At 38.8% G+C, this 25,793-nt stretch overlaps 2 protein-coding genes across 3 annotated transcripts; one reads left to right on the plus strand and one right to left on the minus strand.

The window, feature by feature from the left end:
- Positions 1-9,620: 9,620 nt before the first annotated feature.
- PP2D1 (protein phosphatase 2C-like domain containing 1) lies at positions 9,621-14,244 on the plus strand. The gene is given in 12 exon segments (XM_010018426.1): positions 9,621-9,766; positions 9,768-9,835; positions 9,838-9,920; positions 9,922-10,190; positions 10,192-10,253; positions 10,256-10,313; positions 10,315-10,560; positions 10,562-10,634; positions 13,593-13,736; positions 13,738-13,778; positions 13,780-13,895; positions 13,898-14,244. Coding segments are annotated over 12 exon segments (1,653 nt in total).
- Positions 14,245-14,297: 53 nt separating this feature from the next.
- On the minus strand, positions 14,298-25,559 carry RAB5A (RAB5A, member RAS oncogene family). Of its 2 annotated transcripts, none has more exons than XM_010018424.1 (5): positions 25,305-25,559; positions 21,535-21,686; positions 20,755-20,877; positions 18,828-18,921; positions 14,298-15,927 (listed from the first exon to the last, which is right to left on the minus strand). In XM_010018424.1, exons 1-5 carry the CDS (start codon positions 25,465-25,467, stop codon positions 15,812-15,814), a joined length of 648 nt encoding a protein of 215 aa, XP_010016726.1. In that variant the 5' UTR covers positions 25,468-25,559; the 3' UTR covers positions 14,298-15,811. The 2 variants fall into 2 exon arrangements, with proteins under 2 accessions (XP_010016726.1, XP_010016727.1); XM_010018425.1 differs by having other exon boundaries at positions 21,535-21,644; positions 25,305-25,467.
- Between the last annotated feature and the right edge of the window lie 234 nt (positions 25,560-25,793).

The following is a 25,793-nucleotide window of genomic DNA, read 5'->3' on the forward strand; positions in this document are numbered from 1 at the left end:
CCCCGAGCGTCGCGGAAAATTAAAGGGAAACAAAACCCCCCAGTTTGTCGTAAATTTGAGAGAGAATTATCGGGGGGTTATACCATTTTTTAAAGTGTCTGAGTTGTGTTTTCAAATAACAGATAAGCGATATATGTATCAGCCGCCTAAAGAAGCGCTTTGCTTGCATTTTTCTTTGTGCCGGTTAGGTTTATGCTTTCTTCTCGGGCTTGAAAATGAAACTGTTCTTGCTTAGTTTCACTTTCAGCTTTCCCATTGCGCTTCCTCGGTAGCAAATGTTACAAGCGAAGAGTGCATCTGGAACAACGTATTGCCTCCTATGGACCGCTTAGTATCCATGCCTGAACGCAGACCCTTAGTTTTTCTGGGACCTCCTGTAGCCTTTACATCCCCAAATATGTTTTGTAGGGGGCTTTATTTGGGGTTGGTTTCTTGTTGGTTTTTTTTTTTTTTAATTTTATTTTTCTTAAAAGGCAATACCGGCTTCTCCTTTGAAAAGTAAACTAATTATGATTAACCCAGCATTAAGTCTGCACATAAATAAATTGCCATTTTCAATTCTGAAAATAGGATTGATGTTTTCACACAGGTGTGTGACTCCCCTGATGTTTTGCTAAGGCCACTCAGTGTGCATTTATGCCTGAAGCTGCACACAGAGTGTTCACAGCATTACAGCCTCGGCAAACCACCTTATTCTTTCACCTTATTCTCCAGGGTCCTTAAAATTCTGAGGAGCTTTTACCTCCATCAAAGTAAAACCAAAGAGAAAACTTGTTACAAAGTAGATACTGACTTCGGTTAAATGCCCGAATATTTGTTTACATTTCATGGTGGTTTTGTGAGGGTCTAACGGGAAAAACACTGCCCTATTCCATACAGTAAGGAACCAGCTAGTATACATATTAAAAATACTTTTACTGCAGTTCCTTCTTGAATCCTCAAGAGCACAGCCGTCTTGCGATACTGAGTCTCTTTTTTCCACCCCGCTTTTTACCTTGCTGCTCACTAGATAACCAGAACAGTAAGTACCAGCCTGTGGCTAGGGATACAGTTACTATAGTAACATTTATAAACACGAAATTCACTACACATGCAGAACTGCTGCTTGCTGGGAGTGGCTTAGAAAGAAATCACTCTTTAGCTGCAAACAGGTAAGTCTTTCTCTTTTTTAACTTTAAGCCCGATTTAAATCATTGCTTTCATCCTGTGCACAAATGTATGGTTAAAATAAATAAATAAATAAAGGATGAAAAAAGGAAAAATCTTGACTTTGTCTTAAACTGTTCCAGTGACAGGTAAGATATTACATACAATAATAATGTAAATGAATAAGGAAGGAAAGGATCAGTTCCAGGCTGGATGGGACTATAACTTGAGCTGGTTGACTGGTGGCAGCTCCAGTGAATGTAATTTGGCTGTAACAGGTTACAGTAAGTTAGGAAAAAATGAAGAATTTATTCTTCGACATCTGAGTGTATACATGTCATTCCTGATTTCATATATCCAGACTGGCTTTTTGTGTTGACAGAATTTACAGACAAGTACATGTTAATTTTCTACTTGCGATGTATGCATAACTCTGAGCTCAACAGAATCACTCTGTTGCTTATATTAAACACGCACTATGAAGATACTAAATTAGACTCAAACTCCACTCACTGAAAACCCCTCACCATGTTTCTCACTTTCTGTCCTTCGGGGCATGTCAGTGGGTTTGCACAAGTGGAACTGACTGTGGAACCGGCGTTTAGGAAGTGCTGGTGGGAGCTGAGTGAGCCGAGCTGCCTGCCTCCGTGGCTCGGCTCCCAGCATCAGGTGAATGGCCGGGTGGCTTCAGGAAAACCACTCATCTGGATTGAATTAAGCAAGCCTGGAGCAGGATGAAACGTGAGAACCAGCTCCTGTGATTCTCCTCAGGTCTCCGACATTCTGCTGGTGGCCCCGAGGAGGTCCCTGCTCATTGCTCCCAGGAGAAACGCATCTCGCATTTGCTGCTCTCCCCGAATTCACTGCGAACACCCGACAGGCTCAAATGCAAGAGTGTGCACTATTCCAGCAAAGGAGGCAGCTGCGTTCTTGATGTCACAAAAGAGGAAATTAAAATGCAGTTTAGGGTGTGCCTGACGCCTGGTTATTGCCTAGTTGTCATTTAGGGCTTTTGGGGCATATCTCTGTCACATAAATTAGAATGACTCAACTAATAGCAGCCTTATGCTGAATGCTAAGATGGACCTCCCAGCCCTCAGCCGACCTCTAGGAACCCACCCTTTTACCCCTCATCCCCATCTCCCAGCCTAGTTGGAGCCCTCTGTCCCTCTCTTTTGTTCAAGATGGGACTTTCTTCCTGCTCTCCCACCTGTTTTTATTCTTGCCATTCAATGCAAATGTGAAAAGCGGAGCTCTTGTCCCTCCAGGGAATTTCTCGGAGTATAAAATCCTATTGTGTCCTTTCATTAGCACATTCCTCGTGGGTGAAGTGGCCTCCCTCTCGGCCACCACGCACTCAGGACTGCTATCAATATTCTATGAATCACTGCAAGTATGAACAGCACAAAAGTTTTGTTAATTATGCTGTCTCCAGCATCTTGTCAGCTTCCCATGGTGCTTACATGTGACTAATAATGCAGATGGCAGACCTTCCCACCACTAAGCTTTGTCTGTTACAGGGAACCTCACAACCTAATTACCCAATTTTTAAAGGAAAACGTGCAGGAAAAATAATGGAGAAAATGTCATTGCAAGGCTCATGGCTGTTTTCGTAACACAAACATCTTGTTGGCGATGGAGCACTTGGCAGTTTTTGTTCACTTCTTACCCAGAGGATGCTCTTCCCGACAGTAGTCAGAATTGTGATTTAACACAAACCAAGTGAGAAAACTAAAGGCTGGGCTCATGCAGCACAGGAAATGTACTGCCTTTGCCAGTACAATGTGAACCATGTATGCCAGGTTCAGAAGCTGCTTGTTAAAGTTATTTAGCCATCTGAAGTCACTATGTAGGCTTACGCTGTGTTATTTTGTGGTAGTGAGAGCTCTAGATTGCTTCATGCAAACATGGGATGTACTGTTTGATTTCCCCTTACTTTTTCTCTCTTCTGCCTCCCCACATTATTCATTTCTCTAACGCCTTTTTCTCCGATTCCTGCTATTTAACACATGGCAGAGATCCCTGCAATTCTCTGGGACCCCATTAGTTACTTTGGCTGTGCTTTGGGGGTTTTACCAACCACCCCATCCCCATGTAGGGCAGGTTGTTTGGTGCTGGCAGCCTTTTAGACCCCTGGATGACTGTCACAGGCTCAGCTGGCAGGAGTGGGAGGGAGGGAAGGGGTGTCCTCCTTTCTGCTACCTGCACCCAAGTAGCTGCTGACCGGGCACCCTTGATACGATACTGATTTGGGCAATAAAACTCTGCATAGAGAATACCTTTTGTTTCTGTAAGGTGAAGTTGCATTGGCCAAAGCGCATCTGACTGTGCAAGCTACTCCTGGGCCTTCTCCATACCTGTGTGGGAGAGCACCTGGGAGTCCTAAGAACTATGACACAACTGCATGCATGACGGCTAACCGCTTGGCTAAGCTGCAGAGACTAACCAGGTTTAAATCCTCTGTTTAGGCCATCTGGATTTGTGGTGTGTGTGGCTGGAAAAAGCAGAGGAACCCCAGAAGCACAGCAGCAACCCCAGATGTGGGCTTGTGGTGTAAGGGAGGCAGGGTGTTGCTGGAGGAGAGTGCAGGAGGCACAGTTACATTATCTTCTTCCATCTTCTGCCACAGCTTTCTCTTTGCGGATCCCCAAAACCTCTCGTACCTCCTCTCTCCTCTCAATGCTTCACAGGCACTCTGCTCCACGCAGGGGCTGGGTTATGAACTGCCACCTCTGGCCCACCAAGACAGACCCATTTGCCAGGAACGGGTGCAAAATATCCACAGTGCTGAATGGTTTTGCCATTGTTCTGCTACTCCCATTTCCCAGTTCAATATATACTCCCAGCCGCGGAGCTGCGCCTCTGCCCAAGCGGGCACTGCCACAAATTATAACTCTCACCTGAGAAGACCTACTGATGGGGAATGCTTCCACTTCATAGAATGACACAAAACCAGTGGGCCTGGAATCTCAAGATTCCAGTTTTGGACAACATTTAGGAAGATAAATAAGGAGACTAATTATCCTAATTTATTCCATAATTATTTTAATTATTAATTGCTTCCTTCTTTCTTGCCTATTACCAGGTCTAGAGGTGGGAGTGTTCACAAGTCCTGAAGGCAGGCTCTGCCCCCAGCATGCTCCTGTGACTCACCAGGTTCATCTTTATCTCTTCCCACACCTTTCATAACAAGACTTCCTTGAAGTTGCAGCAGTGCTTCTGGGGATACAGTAAGTAGGCTACTACGCACACATAAGTTGACTCACTTGGGAGATGTCTTGTTCCTTCTGCATCATTCCTTCTGCAGATGGGTTTGGAGGATGAGAAGGCCAGCTCTGCTAAAACTGGTGGAAAGTGCAGGGCCTGGCTGCTGGGTTAGCAAATGAATCTGAGTTTTCAGGTGAAGGGCTTTTCAGAGGTCTTATTACAAGTTTTAGAAAGTCTCAGTAAGGGTTTTCGCATGTTAGCTGGTTACTGGTGAGCATGTAAAATAGAGCATGCACTGCAGAGCACTGTCAAAGTGTACCACAGCAAATGGTTGCTGCTTGGCAGGGGCTGGTGGCATCAGGCACACTGTGGCTCAGGGAAACAGTCCCGGCAATGCCAAGAGCCGCTGCCGTGGTTTCTGTAAGCAGGTGTGATGCATTCTTGCACAGTTTTCCAGGGGAGGTGCTAACTGTGTGGTAGGGGAAGGAAATCAGGAGAAGAGGAAAGGGGCTGAACACATGGAGGCGATGAAGCTGTATAGTGGCATAACAGGCACATGGGAAAGGGGAGAACCTGGAGGGAAGTGCTGGCTGAGGCATGAGGTAAAGCAGGGAAGAAGAAAAAGACAAGCAAGGAAGCCAGTGCTCATTCAGCAAGAATTTGCAGCAGCGAAGGCTGTTTATATGTATTAGCTGATAATACCGTGATGAGAAGCTCAGGGAGACTGTGACCTCCATTTTACATCGCACAGCCCTTCTCTGGCTCCCGTCACCTGAAGGCAGGCAGGCAGGCAGGCAGGCATCTTCCCTGTGCTGGTTTCAGCATCAATAATAATCACCATTTTCTGAGACCACAAGTATGTAGCAAATAATAAGCAATAATAGTACCAAATCTCACAAGAGGAAGGAGTTCAGGACTAGAGATTGTGTAAGTTAAGTGCTGACTGTGACAACGGTAAGTGAGGAAGAAGCACGCTCTGGGTGGAGACAGAAACAACATGTGTCAGAGGGAGGTGACTGCATATGGGACTCTTCAGTTTGGATACAAATCAGATCCTGTATCCTCAAAGCTCAGTGACATATTTGCTAATTAAAAAATGAGATTGTAGTGTCCAACTGCAACAGGCTTACTGGGGTGATAGTATGAGCCCGTATGAGCCCACTGCCATATGAGCCCATGGCTTGCAGCCTCATGCTCTGCCTCAGCTCTGCTTCCCTTATAGACAGGGTAGAGGCAGAGGCGGAGCAGCCTCCCTTTCCTAGGAGCAGGACTGAGCACTTACCAAGAGGCTCTTTGTTGTGACACAAAGAGTAAATATGATATTTTTCCCTTGAAAACATGCCATCTCAGACTGTGGTTCACTCCCTATTTTTCTACATCTTCTAATTTTTTTGATCTGCTTCTATTTTCAGCTCAGAACATTAAACAGTGTTGGAGTCTGGTTCCCTAAATAGGCACAGAGAAACTGCAGTGAGCTAGAAAGCTGAATTTTATTCATTCTCTCTGAGGCTGAGTGTGCTTTAGCTTCATGTATTGCGCTGTCAGTATCTCGCTGTTATCCCCTCACCTGACAGCAAAAAACTTGCCAATCTGTATCTGTTCCTTAAGAGGGAAACGCAAGGAGAGAAGGAAACACAGAATAAACTTTCTACTTCATAAGAGATCAGCAAAGGAAATGTTTCATTTTTTATTTCGTATTTACAAGGTTTTCAGCTCTTAACACAAGCAATGTGTACATACTATAAAAAAATTAGTATCAGGGCTGCCCTTTCAATAAATAAAAGCAAAATGATTGCAACTGAAGAGTTGTAATATATCTTGTTGTTCTACATGAATTATTATGTATATTAGCCTGGTTATTTACACACCGTAAGTAAATAGGACTGTTTCGGTGCTCTGAAATTGTGATTTGTTAGCACTTACACCGACTTAAGAGATACAAACATCTATAAAGTGAGTATAAAGAATTAAGGTTACTGAAGTCAAACTAACATTTTATTGAAAGTTTTCCGTTTCCTGTCTCTAATCCAAGGAAGTTTTATACACACTGAATGTAAAATGGGTTTATATTTAAAAGACTGACTAAAAAAATACCCAAACCTGTTTGTATCCAGTAGGTACAGATTTTATGTATATATTAGTCCTAACTCACCTCTGCATGGACAAGGCATGTTAGAGTGTCATAGGGTTTTTTATCTGGTTCTGCTAATACTATAGTAGGTATCATCCTCTGCAGAAGAGATTTTCTTCTTAAAAACATATAATTGATGTACTTCAGCTGATCAGAGGCACCCGATTCTTTAAGACACACTAATTTGGGCTGGAGGAGGTTAGGGCTTTGTCGTTAGCAGAATTTTCTGAAACAATTGTCATCACAGTTTAAACATGTGCATTGAAACACAAGTCATGGAAATGCTCATAATCCACAGCTAATGAACAGAGAGAAGAAAATATACTTCCCAGATGAAATCCTGGAAAAGAAAACAGTTGCAAAATAGTTACTTTAAGTATCAAGTTTAAAGACCGAGCCCCAGAAAAGGATGAGGTTGAAGGAGGATGAAGTTACCAAAGGCTACTCTTGTAATGTGGCTGTGGGATATTACGGTTGCCAAACCACTTCTGTTTGCTCTGGTGCTGGATTAACAGCAGGTAAAGATTAACTGGGAGTCAGAAATCTCTGAAGACAGGGTACAATGAAAAGCTATATGTCGTGGTTCAAGCCCAGCCGGCAACCCGGAACCACGCAGCCGCTCGCTCCCTCCCCCCCTTTTCCTTCCTCCCCCCGCTCCCGGAGGGATGGGGAGGAGAATCGGAGGAATGTAACTCCCACGAGGTGAGATAACAGCTCTCCAGTAACTAAGGTATAATACAAACCACTACTACTACCAATAATAATGATAAGAGGAATAACAAGAGAAAAGGACACAACCGCTCACCACCCGCCGACCGATACCCAGCCCGACCCGAGCAGCGATCTGGCCTTCCGGGTAACTCCCCCCAGTTTATATACTGGGCATGACGTGCTGTGGTATGGAATACCCCTTTGGCCAGTTTGGGTCAGGTGTCCTGCCTCTGCTTCCTCCCGGCTTCCCCTCCTCTCTGGCAAAGCATGAGACTGAGAAAGTCCTTGGTCAGAGTAAACATTACTGAGCAACAACTAAAAACATCGGTGTTATCAGCGTTGTTCCCAGGCTGAAAGTCAAAAACACAGCACTGCACCAGCTACTAAGAAGGAGAAAAAATGACTGCTGTAGCTGAACCCAGGACACTATAACATATACATTTTTGTCTGATATTTCTCATCCATAGGCACATAAATACTAAACACTGAAATAAACGTAGTGAACTTAAACACTGTGTTTTCATACTCAGTAGAGAGATGATGTACAGGCTGGCAAGCTGAGCTTCTCACACGGTGTCAGGATTTTGTGTTATTATGGTGTCTGTGTACATGTGTCATGTCCTGATGACCTAGGGGGAGAGGATGTTGTGGAAGCAGCTGTAAGGTTTAGCTGTACATCATATTATAGGAGAAAGCAGCCATTCATGCCATAAATCAGTTTCATCTGCTGCCTTAGCAATGTTGATATTTATGAGGTTTCTTTCCCATTCAAATTACAGGTAGAATTATCAGTGCTGCCTACAAGCAGGAGTGCCTCATGTTTTCAGTAACTTGTAACTCATCTGCAAATATTAACTGTTCACACAGAAATTTTCCAAGCCTGAAGGAGAGTAATTTGAAAAAATTCCAGGCAATATGGTTTAGCTGTTTCTATTATTAGAAAAATATGTCGTTTCATATCTATTAAACCAAAATTCTAATAGCTATTTTGTAGAGAATCTCCAATAGTGTCAGGTTTTCAGCTAGGGCTTGGAAATCTGCCTGAGATGGCATCAGCAGTACCTCTTTTATCATTGTAAACGTATCCAAAATCAGAGCAAGTTACAATAGTTAAAAAGCAGCACCAGTTTCCCAGTGCTGAGTGGAGAGATGCCAGGGTGTAGGTGCTGAATGCAGGCAGCCCCCTCTGCACCGGCTGGCCTCTGACAAGGCATGCCTTGCCAGGACTTGCTCTACAGCTCTGACTCTTGGTTTTGTAGCACTGGGTGCCAGACCTAAGAATAGCAATACAGCACCAAAGAATGAAACTGCAGAGAGACTGAGCTGGGGAGGAACGGGAGACTGGAGCAAGGAGCTGAAGTGGGAAGAATGAGGTGCATGGGAACAGGAGGTAAGATATCAGCTTCGCCGGGAGAACAGGAAGAGAGGTTTGTGCTGACTAGACCCTATGATGTCCTTGTAGTACCTGGCTTTGATTCCATGTTTTCAGCCTCACTGCTCTTCTCTGAGCTCTATTGCAAAGCGTGTCTCTCCTTCCATCCTGATGGCTGGAGGACACAGAGTGTGTGTGCTGCTGCTCACAGGTCTCAGGGTCAAGGAGCAGGGGTTTCCCACAGAACTAGAACTTCAAACACTGGTTGGCCCATTTGATACTACTTTTGTTCTTCATTATGCTTTCTTGATTGCGAAACTGACACATTCCAAATCCATCCTCCATTAAAGGAACATGAACACTGAGAAATCTAGCTCTTGGCAAGCAAAAATAAACAATATTGTCCACATAAATGTAATTCATGTTCTGTGTGCATAAATACAATGGTGTAAAACAGTTTTCAACTGACTCCTAAAATCCTCACCACTAAAATCAATGGCAATCAGACTGTGATCTGATTAGAGATGCACCAATGCTTCTGGCCTCATTTTATGTTTCCCATGCAAAATTGGTAATTTTTTTCTTTTTTTTTTTAAATCTGAATCTTGAAAATGCTTTTTTTTCTTTTTTCCCCCTGTCCCCAGTTACACTTTACGATGTCTGGAAGGGGATGAGTAGATACAGAAAAAGTGATGAGGAATTATGTTGTACGTACAGTTCTAACAGTGTGAAGACACAGGGCTATGCATCACAAGGAGGAAACAACTGACTGAAACCTCACTAGCTACAAGAATAATCTAAATTGCTGTGAATTTTGTATTTCCAAACTTCTTGAATTTACTGCTGATTTTTAACATAGTTGTTAGTTATGATTTTTATATAATCTCACATGGTTTTGCCAGTTTCTTGACCACGTACACATTAGTACGTAATGATGCGATTCAGAGTTTATAAAGGAGCGAGAAAAAGCTTAGGTAGCATAGTATGACCTAATATTAAAATCCTGAAATATGAAAATACGAGAACTCTTCACATATTCAATTCCTTTATAGAATGACATGGGAGCAAAAATCTCAGGATAAAATAAACCCACCTGATTTTGAACTTTGTGGAGATGAAGATGACAACCTGCAGGTCACAACTGCATGTGAGAATGATGATTCCAAGCACATCTAGATTTTTTGCTCTGCACATCAAGAACATACAGCCATACCACCTTCTTTAGCATAAAAGAACCCACAAAGCCCTAGTTTGGCTGGGCTTTCATAGCCCACAAAGACTGACAACAAAAAACTTTCGGCTTAGAAATACGAACTCATTTCAAAGTTGACCAAGATTCCTAAATATTCTGAGACGTATTAAGCAGAAGATTGATTATTCATTTAAATTCCTTATGGATGATCACACTTTCACATCATATTGTGACCTTGCTAATATTAACAATCCTGGTACTTTTAGGAAAGAAAATAATTATTTACTAAAACCATTATCAATTTGCCAAGATAAAAATTCCACATGGCAAGGAGACAAGGAAGACAGGCTTGTTGTGCTCGATGACTGTGGAAATAGATCAGGTAGATGTTTTTGTGGGTTAGTTGATGGCTTTTATGGTGTGGCAGGTGCAAACAGTTGCAGCAGAGCTTCCACTTTCACTTCTTGACCAGGCTGCTCCAACAGCTTCTTCCTATGAAAGGATAAATGGCAAGTTCTAGATTCTTATGCCACGCTAATCAGGGCACATTACAGAGAAAAAGAGATATTTCTCTGATCAACCAGGCAACAACAAGACCCATATTTACGAATGGATTCACAAAGCATATGCCAAGCCCTCTTGGAGAATGCATAGACTTTTATCACTGGGAAGGAATGAGGTTTCCAAAGTTCACCGGAGTGGCTGTTCAGCAGTTACCTGCTTGGCAGAAAGAATCCCCAGCAAAGAGACAGATGGCACTGAGAAAAAACAAAGAAGACACTTCGAAAACAGCAGACAGTCCATTAGCCAGGACAGCCAAAGGTGTTGCGGGGTTACCACACATAGCTAAGAGATATGCACATTCCACACCAAGAGTTTTTTTCCTCCACCCAATAACAGGAGAAAAAAAAAATGAGAGATTTGTTGGCAGTAGATATCTGGAGATAAAAAGCAGCAATTGCTTTAACCTGACATGACAAATTCCCTTGCAACTGATACTGGTTTTAAGTTTTAAGCTTGTTAGATGAGTAGCCTCAGTAAATATTCTGAGTTAAGCAGTAAAGTCAATTTACTAACATGAAAGACAGCTACCAGAAATCAGATTTAGATCTGATAGATCTCGTGTCAATGAAACATGCTTAAGATATTATATTTATTCATTTATTTCATGAGACTAAGTGCCACCACATTTTGCTACCAGCAAACTGGAAACACGATCTGTGGGGATGTTCTCAATTGCTAATTTCTGAAACAGGAATTGGTTATTATTTACTGTTCCTAAGGAAGATCTATTCAGACCCGTTTCCTTACAACACAGAACTCTGCTTTGCCTTTCTATAGTGTAGAAAATCAGTTATTAATTACAATCAGAAACACTGATAACTGCTTCTCCACCCAGCCCTGTTGCATGCAACAGCAGATAAAGCTCTTGCAGTTCTTAGCAACTCTAGTCATTATATCTTCCCACTTGGTGATTTTTTGTTACCAGTTATCTTGTGTACATTAGACAGCTGTTAAGACTACAAGCAAAATACTTGTTATTCCATGAAGGAGTATAGAAGCAGAATATCTTTATATATATATTTATACATACTATATTTTATATTTATAATATATATATTCCATAAAGGAGTATAGAAGCAGATTTTTTTATGTATGTATATGTGTGTATATATATATGAAAGCTGTTCAGTGAATAGTTTCAAATGGTTTTGTGTTTACAGGTATATTCTGTAGCATCTTCTAGTCTCTGCTGAAGCACATGCCCAGCACTATCAATACTTTTCTATCATCCCCCCGCCCTCAGCATTAGTAAGGAGTGCGATAACACTGCAGCAGGGCACTCCCTCCTCAGATGAGTGTATCCACAAAACTTGAAAGACTTCTTCATATTTCTTCATATGAATTTGAAATTAAGAGGGTCAAAGATCAGGGGGGAAAGGGAAAACCATTTGAGAGGCTTCATTTTTTTTCATGAGGCAGAAAAAGTAAATGTATTCCACATTTGGAAAAACTGATTCCAGATTAAAATATACATATTCTTAACGATAACCAGTCCGTCGCTGCTCCCCCTTACTCTCCCTTGTCCCAGCGCTTGTTGCTATGATCATTCTTTCTCTACCTCAACCAGTTTTGCAGCCACCTGAACTTTACTGGTGGTTTAGCACTAGCTCAGATACTCTTTCAGGATATGCAGTCATGTCTTCAATGGAATATAGTATTAAGTCACATAAAAGGTGGGAATGTTTTCAGATGCATTTGTTTTCATCTTATTGGGGAAGCAACCCATTCTTATTACAATGAGCTTGAGAGGCAATATAAAGGTAAAAATATTTGGTAAAGATTTCACCCAACATAAGCTTTCTGGTTCTAGTTACCTGATTCCGTCCTTCCCTCCCAGCTGAAGTTTTATGCTGGCTGCAATAAAAGATACTGTAAACTCAATCTCTGCTAATTAGTTAAGGCTTGCAGCTGATAAGAGATACTTTAAGCATTTTATGATTGAAGTCCACATTTTTGAACCACTGCTAAATACACATTTATTTAATCTAATACACTTAATTTTCCAACTGTTATTACATCAAAGAAAAATTATACAACATCAAGCTTCATTTCCCTGCCCCCCCCGGAATGTGTTCTTACAGAAATATAACCACGTTCCTTCAGCACCAGGTGAGCAACTGAAGAGGATCGTCAGATAGGCAAAGCAGGAGAAGGTGGCATTGGCCAACTTTGTCTTCTTCATTTAGTCCCACATTGACAGGTCAGCTAGTTTTGTCGATTCTTTTGCCCTGTCTCTGGTTTGCAGAAAAGAGACTTGCATCCAAAAGCGACTAGATTTTACTCTTCCTTGCAGTCAAATTGTTCCACATGGGATATATTATGCCCTTTGTTAGGCTTAGAGCTGGTGGTCTTACTCCGAGGGTTCAAAGGAAATTTTAGACAATCTTCTAGCTCTCCATGAAAATCAGAGGAACGAAGAGGGAGTAAGCACAAGGAAACACTCACACAGTATAACTTAAGGCATCTACATTCTATAATCACTGAAAAATGTGTGTCATCCAGTTTGATATTCTCAATCACCTTCCAGAGAAATCTGCCTTCGCAGACTACATTTAGCAGTCTCTTACACAAGACACCAATACTGCCCAAGAAATACAACTACTGTATAAGCAGTGCCTACTTATAAACACTTTTCAGAGATCTGTGCCCTAGTCTAGCCAGATGGTATTCAAAATACCATATAAACGAACACACTGAAGCCAGCTTAATGTCTGGAAATCTGCCATCCCACTCAAGTTCCTTCTGCAAGACATCATTTTTGCCCTTACGCCAACACGTGGGAGCGGACCAGTAACCTCCTCTAAAACAAAAATGGTCTTCTCCCAGCATCGCCACAGAGGATCTCAAACAATACAGCACTTTGTTTCAGAGCTGCTTTCCTTTCCACTCTGCACTCAAGTCTGACAAGACTAGTCACCTGCAGCAATGCAGTTTCTAAGACTTTTCATTCTCATCCTGCAGATTTCAACAGCGTCAGGGGAAAAGTAGAGTACCTATTCCTACTAAAGGAAAGAAGTTAGTCCTTGGCTTCTTATGACCATGAGAACTCTTGCTCCCTTGTGTCCCTTAACTGGGGAAAAGGTTTAAGGCATCATGTTAGTAAACTGTAAATTCTACACGATGTCCAAATTATTTTCAGGTACTAGAAATTTTATACTGCTATATACAGTTCTGAATCCAAAACTCTCGATTAGTTCATTCAGCCATAGTATTCTGAAAGCACACACTCACATTTTAGAAGGAACTATTTGCAAAGTGGAGTTTCTTAGGAAACTGATGACCACAAAAATCAAACTGATCCAGAACTCTATCTTTTCAGTAAGAATGAAGTAAATTCATGGAACAGAGATATAAACCAGCCTGATTCTAGCACACGAGGTGATTCTGAAGAACTGAAACAGTTTGAGGACAGAGAAGATTACCTATCAGCCACAGTCACAGGCTGCAGAGCAAGAAAGACACCAATGCTTTCTGTGCAACAGCTCCAAGTTGCATCCATAAACAGCTGCAAGAAAACATACTGGCAATAGGGTCTGAAGACATGAAACAGCCCCCAAAGAATGCAAAAGCACATCTAATTATGACTCAGGTCCACAACTGGAAGAAAAAATGAACTCCAAGATATTTTGTGATAAACCTGCAAGTTACACTGGCCAAGAGCTGCTAAAGACTGTATCGCCAGTGGGTTCTAAACCACCACTACAGTCTGAAGAGGACACAAACACATACCTGTCTAATTGCAAATCACAAACTGCAGGAAGAGGCAGAGTCATCTCTGAGACACCCTATGACAACGCAGGAAGCTACATTAGTAAACAACTGGTAAAGACAGCAGTAGCTGCAGGTTCAAGATATAATATTACTATTTTGATGGTACTTCTAAATGGGTGCAAGAAGATACCCAATTACCTCAGCACTTAAAAATTTATCATAGGATAACTGGAGTGCCACAGTATATACAGTACAAGCTTTTATTTATCTGTGTCATGAATTTACTTGCCATCATCTTAAATGCTGACCCACATAGTAAATCAGACATCTTGTCTGGAACTGTGCAAATGCAATAAAACCTTCTGAAATTCTCAGTAAGAAACAGTAATCAAAAGTGTTCTTTTTTTTTTTTTAAACCACTTTATTCAAACCTGAGCACCTCAATATAAAACTGAACACTGGTGAACTGTCATTTTCCTTGCTAAACCCAGATTACTGCAAATTTAAAATCTGCACAAGTAAGTTTCTGCTATCAGTTCAACATTTAAATAGACTAATTCATCTCTTCTGACACACTTGGTAGATTTCATATAATGAAAATAACTAAAAGAATTAGTGCAATATACTGGACAGATCAAAATAAAATGTACTTTGGAAAACAAAGTTGCAAAGTTCATTACTGACAGACAGCAGTACTTATGTTACAGATACAGGAGCATCATTTATTACTGTTCTAGCCATAAAGGAAGAACTCAGAACCCCCTTTGATTAGAGAGGAAAAAAGTTAGCTTTAAGTAACTGTACATTCTGTATACCTTTAAGCAACTCTTAAATATTACAGAAAGTATTAAACAAATGTAGACTACAATGCAGAGTACCTATTTACAGTACATTAATATCCAAATTTAAAATCAAGTTGGATGTACATAATCGTTAGTGCACTATTTTTTTCCTTAGGGGAAAAACAAACTGTAATGGCCAGCAATGATCAAAACCAAGAAAGAAGTCACAGACACCAAGTTTGTTGTGGTTTTACTTGAAGAGCTCTTACAGTTTGTAGAGGAAAAAAAAAAAAAAAAAAAAGAATTCCTAAGTCATAAAGTTGAATTGACTGGTCTGTACCCTCTGAACAGATTAGAAATGAAGTTAAACTTGATTTATCACTAATTCCTTTAGATAACTAACCGGGTTGATATAATTTACATACAGTGTACCAACTAAAACTCCACTTTCCTGCAAGCATAGGGTTCTTAAAATTGTTAATGCAAGTATTATTTGTAATTAAATTATTAAACTATGGAATGTATAACTGAACAGTGGATACCTGCAGAAACAACTGGTTGCATGAATACTGTGAATAAGTTTAAGTAATTTTTAACCCTGTTTCTAAAAAGGTTTTAAAGCACAATTAAGAATTATGAAAAGTCCCAATTCTATTTATTATAACAGTAATCAGTATTGAGGCTAAAGGAACTGGCCAATCAGGTCCACAGAGAGTAGTTCTTCTAACACCCTTAAGTGATTTTTAAAACCTTACAACTGAAGGAAGTTTATTCCACTTCCTTCTCTCTACTGCTGAAACATTACAGCCAGTGGTGGATACATGCATGTTAAAAATTTAGGTCAAAAGAAAACCCTGTATCATGAACTTGACTATTATCGTAAGTCTCTTCGCTGTTTGGAAGCTGTACTGGGCCAGGTTAAGCACTCCAATTCCATGGTTATTAACAGTTAGGAAGCAGAAGAATATTCAGAACAGTTTAAAGCAATTGATGTTTTAGTTACTACAACATTGACTCTTGGGCTGTTGTGTTGGTTCAGTAAGGTCTACTCCTCTTCCTCTGGCAGAGTTGGCTCCTGCATTTTGTGGTTCACTCTTGGGCAGTTTTTTTGCTACGAAATCAACAAAACACAGAGTTAAAACTGGATTAAGTCACCTGAGTACACAGTCAACACTTTATTATTCTATAAGCATATCAATACAATCGCTATAAAAGCTTATTTGATTCACTGTCCTGGTAATGAAAGATGACACTTAACTTCTTAATGATTAACTACCTTATATATGATTTTCAAGAGTGAAATGCATTAGTAACTTGAGCAGTAAAGTGTATCTGCGCAGGTACGCTATGCCAGTAAACGATGGGTCTTGTGGGAATCCACCTACACAGGCTTTAAGATCAGGATGCTACTGCTAAAAGATACAAAAAGATTGAAAATGCACAAAATGCAGACAGACAGAAATGGGTCAAACTACTGCCCAACTCTCTAGCCAGAATAAGTATTTGCATATAAAGTGGCCCTCAGCACTAGATCAAGTCTCTCTCTTTTTCAAGCTGTCTCGTTCTTCTCTTCGGCTCTTATGAGCCAATTGACTGATAATTTCTTTGCTGTCCTTGTAGCTCCAGGCTACCTCCTCGGTCCTGACATGAAAAATAGGGTGACAAATGTTACCCTTCTGAGCAGTAGCTCTTCCTAGCTTTCTCTCCACCACAAAATTGCTAAGTTCCACGTAAAAGGACTTCCACAGGGCTGTCTTATCCATGCTACTAAGACCCAACAACCACCCCTGATCTACAGCCTGGCTGCACGGTTCAACTCCAAATTTTTTTGGCCAGCTTTTTAAAGAACTCCTTTTCCTAAAAGGAGTGAAACTCAAGTGTAATAGCCAGACAACCAGCACAGTACACATCAGGGGCTGTTCTACAATTTTGTGATAGAATCCAAGATACTAAGCTGCTGACAGGAGAAAGGGACAAAGCACCAGTACAAAAATGCTTTCACAGCACTCATTTTTGATTCTAGAACTATAAATTAAGGTGAATTACTTAAAGTTCTGAATGAGTTCTAAAGCAGTCAATTTACAAGCAGCTCTAGCCTGCATCCCTCAATTCTGTCCATGTTCTCATTTTTAATTTTATCCCATTTTTGAAGATAATATTTACACATGGTCCTGAGAACTGCATCCATGTTGTTCAAAAGGCCATTCCAAGTTTCAAGCAATACTTATATCTTCAGTAAGATTGCCTTTTGGAGTCCACTGCTGCACAGATCTTGTTCTGATGCACTGACAGTCTGAATTTCACCCATTGATGTGAAAGAATACTCATATGGACAACTAACCTTGCAGACAAAATACCCACGTACTAATTAGGTATTGCTTTCTCAAATTTACTTTTCATACTTCATTAAAATATGGGGAGGTAAGAATTACTGCTGATATAACAAATTAAAAAAAAAACCAAAAAAAAAACCAAAAAAAAAAACCAAAAAACCCAAACGTGGTAGATTTTCAGGATTAATTTCACTGTTTTTTTTTTTAAATAAAAATAAAAAAAACAAACCAAGATGCAAACTATACCTTTAAAGAAATTAATTTTAAAATTTCACCAGAATAATGTAATTGAGCATTTCTGTATCACTAAGTGCAGGCCTACCTTGAGCACTTATAAGAAATACATACTTTTCACTCATACAGTTATGTGTTCTTCCCCCCCAGTATTTATAGTTAATATGAAGCAAGTACTTGTTATAAAGTGTTGCTATAGCAGTAATTTAATTTGCATCTGCTGGAAGTTTGAACCACACCACAAATTACCTTCTGCTTTACTGCCTTGGAAAGCAGGGGTAAGAGCTCTTTAAAAACATTTGACATCAACGCTGTTTTTCAGAAGAAAGTAGAATAGAGAGGTCACAGTAGTGCAAAATAAAGAACAGATCTAATAAGGTTACTTAACACTACATATTGCTATTCCTCAGTAGCAGAGCCACCACTGTGATTAAGATTATTATTAAATAGGTTGGTGACCAGCCTAAAAATGTATGCTTGCTTTTTCCTGCACTTTCAAAATTTTCTTAGCAGTGAATCCCAATTTCATGTCTTTCAATGGAATACACAAAATTTAGTGTATTCCACAGTAATTTATACTTACTATGACACGTTAGCATCTTTACAGAAATCCCTAGGATTATGTTAGGGCTAAAAATATACTAGTAAATTTAGTTTACATATGCAGTGTCCTTTACTTGGACATTGAATTTAAGCACACATTATCAGCTTGGTTCAACTTCTGGATTTCAGGTAGCTGCATTTGGAACCCAAACAAAATTTTAATGCAGACATATATTTAGCAAATATATTGTTTAGACCAAAATGAGTACCTGACTTTTTTTTTTTTTAAAGCAAGTCCATTATCATTCTCCTACTTTGAAATGTTTCCAGCTTCAGTTACCACTGTCTCATAAAACATACATTATTCTAGGTTCTGTACCTATCCAAGGCCGTGTGGAATCTGCTGCAGTGTATTATCAAAAGGCACACATTTATAAATTTTCACTTACATTCTTACATTAATTTGATTAACAAATGCCAAGTACATCTTACAATTAAGAAAAGCTGTGTAAAGCTATTTATGGTTACCTATACCATGAGAAAGGTGTTTTTTGTCTACAGTAACTAAAACTTAATTTTCCTTGCACTTGAAGCAGTACAAGTTTTCAACATGAAATCGAAATGGGTGTAAGTTACTTCTGAATTCTGTCAGCAAGTTCCATATCTTAGCTATTGCAAGTTGATCCAAGTGTTTTGGTGCTTGACAAAAGAGCTGTGCAGCTGTATTTCAACTAAGTTTATCTGACTTCTGAACATCAAAAAGGATATGAAAGGGCCTAAGGAAACTTCAGTGCTAGAAATAATTTGAGTGAAAAACAAAGACCTTGGGTTAGGAATATTGTGATGGTATAAACACCATGAAAACAATTCCCTTTAATTCAGAGATTGTTCATAAACTCACCAATTGCCATGAATATTTCATTTACATTCATAGATGTTTTGGCAGATGTCTCCATGAACAATAAGCTGTTGTCATCTGCGTAAGCCTGTGCTTCCTGAAAGTTAGAATAAGAACGCCTTACTTCATTAAGAAAAAAAATAATCACACAATCATTACACATTGTACTTCTATTGCTACTAAGGAACAAATTCTATACCATTTTGAAAGAAAGTTTGTTGAAACACTTGTTTGACAATGTGCTATTCATCAGCTATGAAAGTCACAATTCCATCAAGCGGCTCAACATTTAGAAACGCAATCTTAAAAATCCTTACTCATCTTAAAAATATCCAGACAGAAAAATCTCAGGCAAAACTAAATAATAAAAATATATTTATTAAAAAGACAACCCTGATGCAGAACACTAGCTGTGATAGCAAGAACAGATAAGCTCTGGAAAGTGCCATCAAGTATCAGAAAGTTTATCACACACTGGAAAGAAGGCAATTTGTGCCCTGTCCTGAATCTTTCAACCATTGAGGCAGATGGAACAGAACAGTTTCATTATCCTGGCAGAAATGCACAATTATACAACAAATAAGCACTATTAAATATCTTGTAAATACTTTTCCATCTGAATACAGACTGAAATACAGTTTATAGAGTTTCCTATTTTTGCCAATTCCTGTTAGCCAATTCAGCTAAGAATCCCCAGCTTCTTATCGTTACGTAACTGCCTTTGCATTCAATAGGAGATCTGCAAAAAGCTAAACTGTAGAACGCCTATGACAAAAAAAGATTTACAGCATTCTATATATATACTCATTTAAGTGACATCTGCTAAGATCTATGTAACTGTACCTGAAATAACACACTAACAAATACCTAGAAATCTAAAACGTGCTTTGCAAAGAGAAATGATTGTCAAGCCTGTGAGGAGCCCATAAATCTACATTAACAAAAAACTGAACAGCTGAAAAATGTTAAGATTGTAATTGAACAAAAAATAGTAAAGGTAGTTCTACTTTGGTAATTAAATATGATAATGTTTTTGACTGCATGTACGTATGAAATTTGTTAAACACCACACATTTTGCGAAACACAAAGGTCTTCTATCACACAGCTTTGTGTTAAAAATTGACATGGAAGTATAAAATTAAAAAACTGAGTTGTTGAATTCTGGCAGAAAGATACCTAAAACACTGCTAACTTTCACAGTCTGACTTCTATAGTTACAAAAAGATTCATTACTATACACACCGGTATCTCATACAGTGACACCAGAACCAGATTAAAACTGTAAGAGAATTAACTAACTAATAAATATGATCTTAATTCAAATTCAATCAATCATGAATGGCCAGAAGCACCAGCAGCAAGTTTTATATGCTTGGAAGTTATGTGCTGATGACTTGGTTAAACTTTGCAGAAGATAAAATGTGAAAGCACAGATATCGCCACTAAACCAAAAAGAATGCCATGAAACACACAATTAAATCTTGAATACTTCAACTGTACAGCCTAAGAAAGTTAAGCAAATCAAATCAGCTTTGTATCATATGATAATCAAAATTCCCCTGCTGACAAGTCAGCAAGAATGGTTTGCACTGAGAGGTTACTGCTATCTCATCCATTGAAACTCTAGTTACTGGTAATTTCAGGTAGAAGACAGGAAGAGGTCACATCAAAGAACAGAAATTCAATTAGCATTAAAGATATGCAAATAAATTAGTTATTCCTCAAATTTTATTATTCAAAAAGTCTATTGCTTCATATTACTTGTATAGAAATAGATTTTTCAGTAGCATGTATAACTTAATTAGTCTCAGTTGATAGTTATATTTAACAGCATGATCTCTATAACAGCTAGCTAGGCTACGCTCCTAGGTTTGTTTATTTTCTATTCCAACAAAATGCTATTTATATAAGCAGAAGTTATGTACATACCTGGAAATCCACAGCTCTTTTGTTAGCTAGATCAGCTTTGTTTCCTGCTAAAGCTATTACAATGTTAGGACTTGCTTGTCGCTGAAGTTCTTTGACCCAATTTTTCGCTCTGGCAAAGGACTCCTGTTAATGATTGGAAAATGATGCAACTGAGTTTTATCATCCTTTTGTACTCACCTATTATCCCAATCTCTCTTATCTATACTTCAAGCAAAAGCCCAATGCAAGGCTGTTACCTTTATCCAAAGGCACACTCCAACTTGCCAACTGAGCTTTTTAAATGAAACATTCCTACCTTAATTCTCAAGGGTACTTAGTTGGAATAATGCTGAAAAAGTAAGTGAAGATAGGAAGATCTTTATGTAGACAGAATAAGAGAAATGGTTAAGAGAGAAAATGCAAATTTTAATTTCTTCTCTACAAGAATCAAGGTTATGAAAGGGTCTCAAAATACTTTCTTATTACTGAGCACTGTTCATTATGGAACAGGGTTACTGAGGTTTTTGAAAGTTTCAGTTTTTAAGTCTCATTTTACCAAAAAGGTGAAACCATCTGATCTACACAATTTAACATTACATAGACCAATATGAAATGAACAACCTGATCTAGTGAGAGATATCGCTGCCCACGGCAGGGGGGCTGGACAAAGGTCCCTTTCAATCTAACCCATTCTATGAAATGATGAATTGATTCACAAAAGTGACTGAGAAAAATCAAGGAAAGATCAATGCAAGACTTAACTTCCACATTCCCCTTGTGCCTTCCTAATATAGTACTTACTTCATTTGTTATGTCGTATACCACTATAGCTGCTTGTGCTCCTCTGTAGTACATTGGTGCTAAACTGTGGTACCGCTCTTGCCCAGCTGTATCCCAGATTTCAAATTTTACTGTTGTATCATCAAGACATACAGTCTGGGTTAGAAAAGCAGCTACAAAAAAAGACAGAGGTGTTGAAACCAGAAATCTACTTAAATCTCTACATTCACACACAATTATGTTCAGAGATGCAAATACATTTTCATTAATTCAAGCCTATTATTAAAACAGAGCAGGTTTCAAGCAAGCATTAGCTGATAGACTGTAACTGATCAACACAGAACAGTTATTTAAACAACCAGTCTTTCCTCAAATTAAAGACATTAAGAAAGCAGTAATTGGAAACAATTTTTTCATAACAGTGAATCAGAGTAACCACAAGTCTTAAGTATTCTAGATACATTTCATCCTGCTTCAACAGACTATACAGAGTACCAGTAACAGCATCCCATCATGCTGTAATCAAACAGTTCAGATATTTACAGCTCTACACATTTACATTACCTGAATAGTATCTCAAAGCCTTGATTTTTAGCTCCTGACAACTCCAGCTTAGCTAATGGGTATGGAAGGAAAAAAAAATCACTTCTCAAAAGTTCTTGTTCTTAGAGCAGTCATATTTTTGACTTTGCAAATGATCCCAAGAATTTCAGCATAATTTTGACAGCCTACAGTTTCAGGGAAATGTGCACTCATTGCCACTACAACTTGAATGCATTACCATAAATAATGGTCTTCTAATTACAGAAACCATCAAATAACTTATTCCAAGTCTTCAAACAGTTACTCCTAGTAAAGATCTTCCATTCAGATTAAGGCACATATAAGAAATATGAAGGCGAGTACCCACACAATGTAGAAACCTGATTACAAAACTAAGGCAGAATCTCAGAAAAGAAAAAAAAAACAACCCAAAATAAACTAAAAGAAATTTCTTCTACTGGCTTCTCTTAACCCTTTAAGTTTTAATTCAGCCATCTGTTCTACTTTAGCTTTTGAAGTTTAAAAATAAGCACACAAACATTACAGTTGTCTGACAAGCTGTCTTGATTACCTGCTTTATAGTCATGTTGTTTGCCTAGTTATAGTACATACACAACAGAAAATGATACAATTCCAAGAATTTAGATGAAAGTTTCAGCAATCCAGCATAAATGCTTGTAGTTGTTTTTCCCAGTCATGACAGACATTTAGTGAAATCCTGTGGACTAGCTTGCCCTAACTCCTTCCACAGACAAATTCCAGACCTTCTGCTTGATGAGATGCCAAGGCCCCTACTTGGCTGAACTGGGGACTGTCATCACTAAGCACAGTGACAGACTGTGGCCAATTTAAATCAAACGTCTGAAGAGGCACTGACCTATAACCCTTGCATACCTATGATGTTACCCTGTCCCATATATTCAAGGCATCATAGCCTATGAATCATACCAAAACTGCTGCAACTTTCAACTCGTTACAGTAAACCAAAAGCAAGTCAATCTTGCTTTATAAAGGACACTGTAACTAACATACAGAAGCTAACTAGTTGTAAGTGGTCAGGTGTTCCTGCTTCAGGGGTATAAGCATCCATCACAGGTGAATAGGCAGGTTGGAGAAGGTAAAGGCTTTGATGTTCCAATGTTAAGTCACCATAAATCTCTCTAAATACCCAATATCCAAGCACTGGTAAAACAGGCTCCTCTTGGTAGCTCCCTAAGCAGCCCAGATCCAAAAGAAAGACAAAAAACCACCGTAAGACTAAGGGCTTCCTCCTCAGAACCAGCTCAATATTGTATTTCTCCAAGGCAGAGACAAGATGTTAAACAAGTAGAATTTGTCTTACTTTCTTTCCAACAGCAGAATGTACCAGTGCTCCATAAATGAAGGGATGTACACAAGAAGAAAGTTAAAACAAGGGTTTTATTCTGTTCCATCCTCATGTTTTTGTTGAAAGGAACATTTCAAACACCATAAAATGCCAATTAATTTCTGCAAACAAAGTAACTTCCTTCCATCTTGTAATGCCATAGTAAATTGACAATTAATCAGCTGTGTTAATTATCTGAAAGGCTATCATCCTTAATAGCCATACTTTTGTCTTAAGCAACTAACAGGCATTGCTACACTAGTCTGAAGTCCCAAAACCACACCACCACCATGCAGCACGTCTGCCTTTAACTGCACTCTCTTTCAGATGTTTTTATTCAGATTCACAATGCACATAAGCCTTTCTTTGTTAAAAGGCCCTTCTGTATACAAAGAAAATTATGCCTTAGGCAACTACAAGCTACACAGTTCGACAGCTTTCTTTATAGCAAACTTTTTCTGAATCCTAACATTGCTTAATTTAGTATCTCTGATCTGTATTATACAGCATTCCTTGTTTTTATTTTATATAGAAGAGGCACAAGTTGATACAGAGATTACACTAAACTCTATGTATCTGAAGTTGAACTTAAGCTCTTGTTTAACCTTTTTATAGATTTTAAAGTGTTTAACAGTATTTGAATTATCCCTAGTTCTACCCAGACACTGAAACAAGAAAAAACAAAAAGGAGGTTAAATGAATTGGAGATTGCTGAAATTGAACAATGAATTTCACTTAGTTTTAACAGATGTTTTCCAACCAAAAACTATATTGATATTGGGAAGTTAATTCACTAGAGATACTTGAGAATGCTCTTCATATTACCATATTGCTGTAGGAAATAAAGAAACCTTTCACACTAACACCTATCTAAAGCCATTATAAAATGCACAAAGCCAGAAGCGTGCATCAGTAAGACTGCTAAAGGAGAAAAAAAAAAAAGTGGTTCCCCATTTAAGCTGACAGATACACAACATAAATACACATAACAGCTAGAAGGAGGGTAAAAAAATGATGCAGTGAAGTTCAGCTTGTATTTATTTTTCTAAGTTTCGTATATTATTTTTACATTTCAACAGCTGTTCATGAGTAAAGAAACAAACAGTCCACTGAAAGGGCTTCACATAAATATTATGAAACAGACTGATTCATGCAAGCAGCAACAGGCACTACTAGAGAATATTTATCAATAAAGTCCATATGCCATTAGGTAGTTTTAGGATAAGTTTAAATTTATCCAAGGAGGAATACAGCTCAAAGCACAAACAACTTCAACATTGGATATAGCAGAAGAAATCTGCTGGGGGTGAGGGAATAAAAATCTGTGCACAGTTAAACAGATTTTTAATATTTTTTTTAATTCTAGTAGCCAGAACCTGTCTTGTTTCAAGTCAAGAAGTTTAAAACCAGTACATTAAATCTATGATTACTAACAAAGGTAGGTATATCCAGAAACCTAGCAAGTTCTCCCAAATCAAATGCAAAGCCAGGATGCACAGATAACACAACCTTTTTGAAGGTGCAGCAGTGTTTTGGTTGGTTGTTTTTTGTTCGTTTTTTTTTTTCCCCCATAGAAACTAAGTTCTTAATTTCTTAATTCTTATTAAGCAGTTATTTCATGCATTAAGCATAAAGCACAATTAAAATAGCCACATATCCACTCACAACCAAAATGTAACACCAAGCTCAATGTTTAGAACCATGGAGTTCAAGCATACAATTCTTAGCTTAAAAAGTTACAGTTCTCAGTGAAAGACAAAGGGCTTAGATTTGGTCCTTGCTGTCAAGAACCCATTCTAGAAGTGCCATTACATTCAAGGTTATCCAAGGCAATGACAAAATAAACTCAACATGAAACAAATTAAAAGGATAAATTTCTCACCTCCAATCGTACTTTCTTGAAACTCATGAAACTGTCCTTTTACAAAACGAAGCACCAAACTTGATTTGCCAACTGCAGACTCTCCTAAAAGTACTAGTTTGAACTGGCAAATTTTATTTCCAGCATTTGGCCCATTGGGTCTTGTTGCTCCTCGATTAGCCATGCTGAAATTAGAAAGTCCTTTGTTTCAAGATCTTGAAAGCAAGTTCCAGGATTCAGATCTCAGTGGTGCTTCTGCCAGTAACAACCTGTTTGTTAGAAGACAGTGGGTGATATTAGATTTACAAACCAAGCAAGAAAAATCTAATTCACTAACACAATATGATTACATATAACTTGTCCTAATATTTACCAGAGTCAGTAGTCCAGAGTACAGCTACCATTGCCAAGATCACAGCTATAGACTAAATCTATGACAAATGAACCAGTTTTCTTCAATACCTTGTCTTCCCATTAAAATTTCAAATGAGGGCATTAAAATCCAATTAT

The sequence above is a fragment of the Nestor notabilis genome, unplaced genomic scaffold, assembly GCF_000696875.1.
Source record: "Nestor notabilis isolate BGI_N333 unplaced genomic scaffold, ASM69687v1 scaffold34927, whole genome shotgun sequence".
In the NCBI taxonomy this organism is placed as follows: Eukaryota; Metazoa; Chordata; class Aves; order Psittaciformes; family Psittacidae; genus Nestor; species Nestor notabilis.

Bases quoted from the DNA above. Each gene is read 5' to 3' on its own strand.
- RAB5A (XM_010018424.1), bottom strand. From the start codon at position 25,467: ATGGCTAATCGAGGAGCAACAAGACCCAATGGGCCAAATGCTGGAAAT. The intron at 21,687-25,304 runs GTGAGAAATTTA...CTTTTTTTGTAG, and splicing joins TCAAGAAAGTACGATTGGAG to CTGCTTTTCTAACCCAGACT. The intron at 20,878-21,534 runs GTAAGTACTATA...AATCATTAACAG, and splicing joins TATACGACATAACAAATGAA to GAGTCCTTTGCCAGAGCGAA.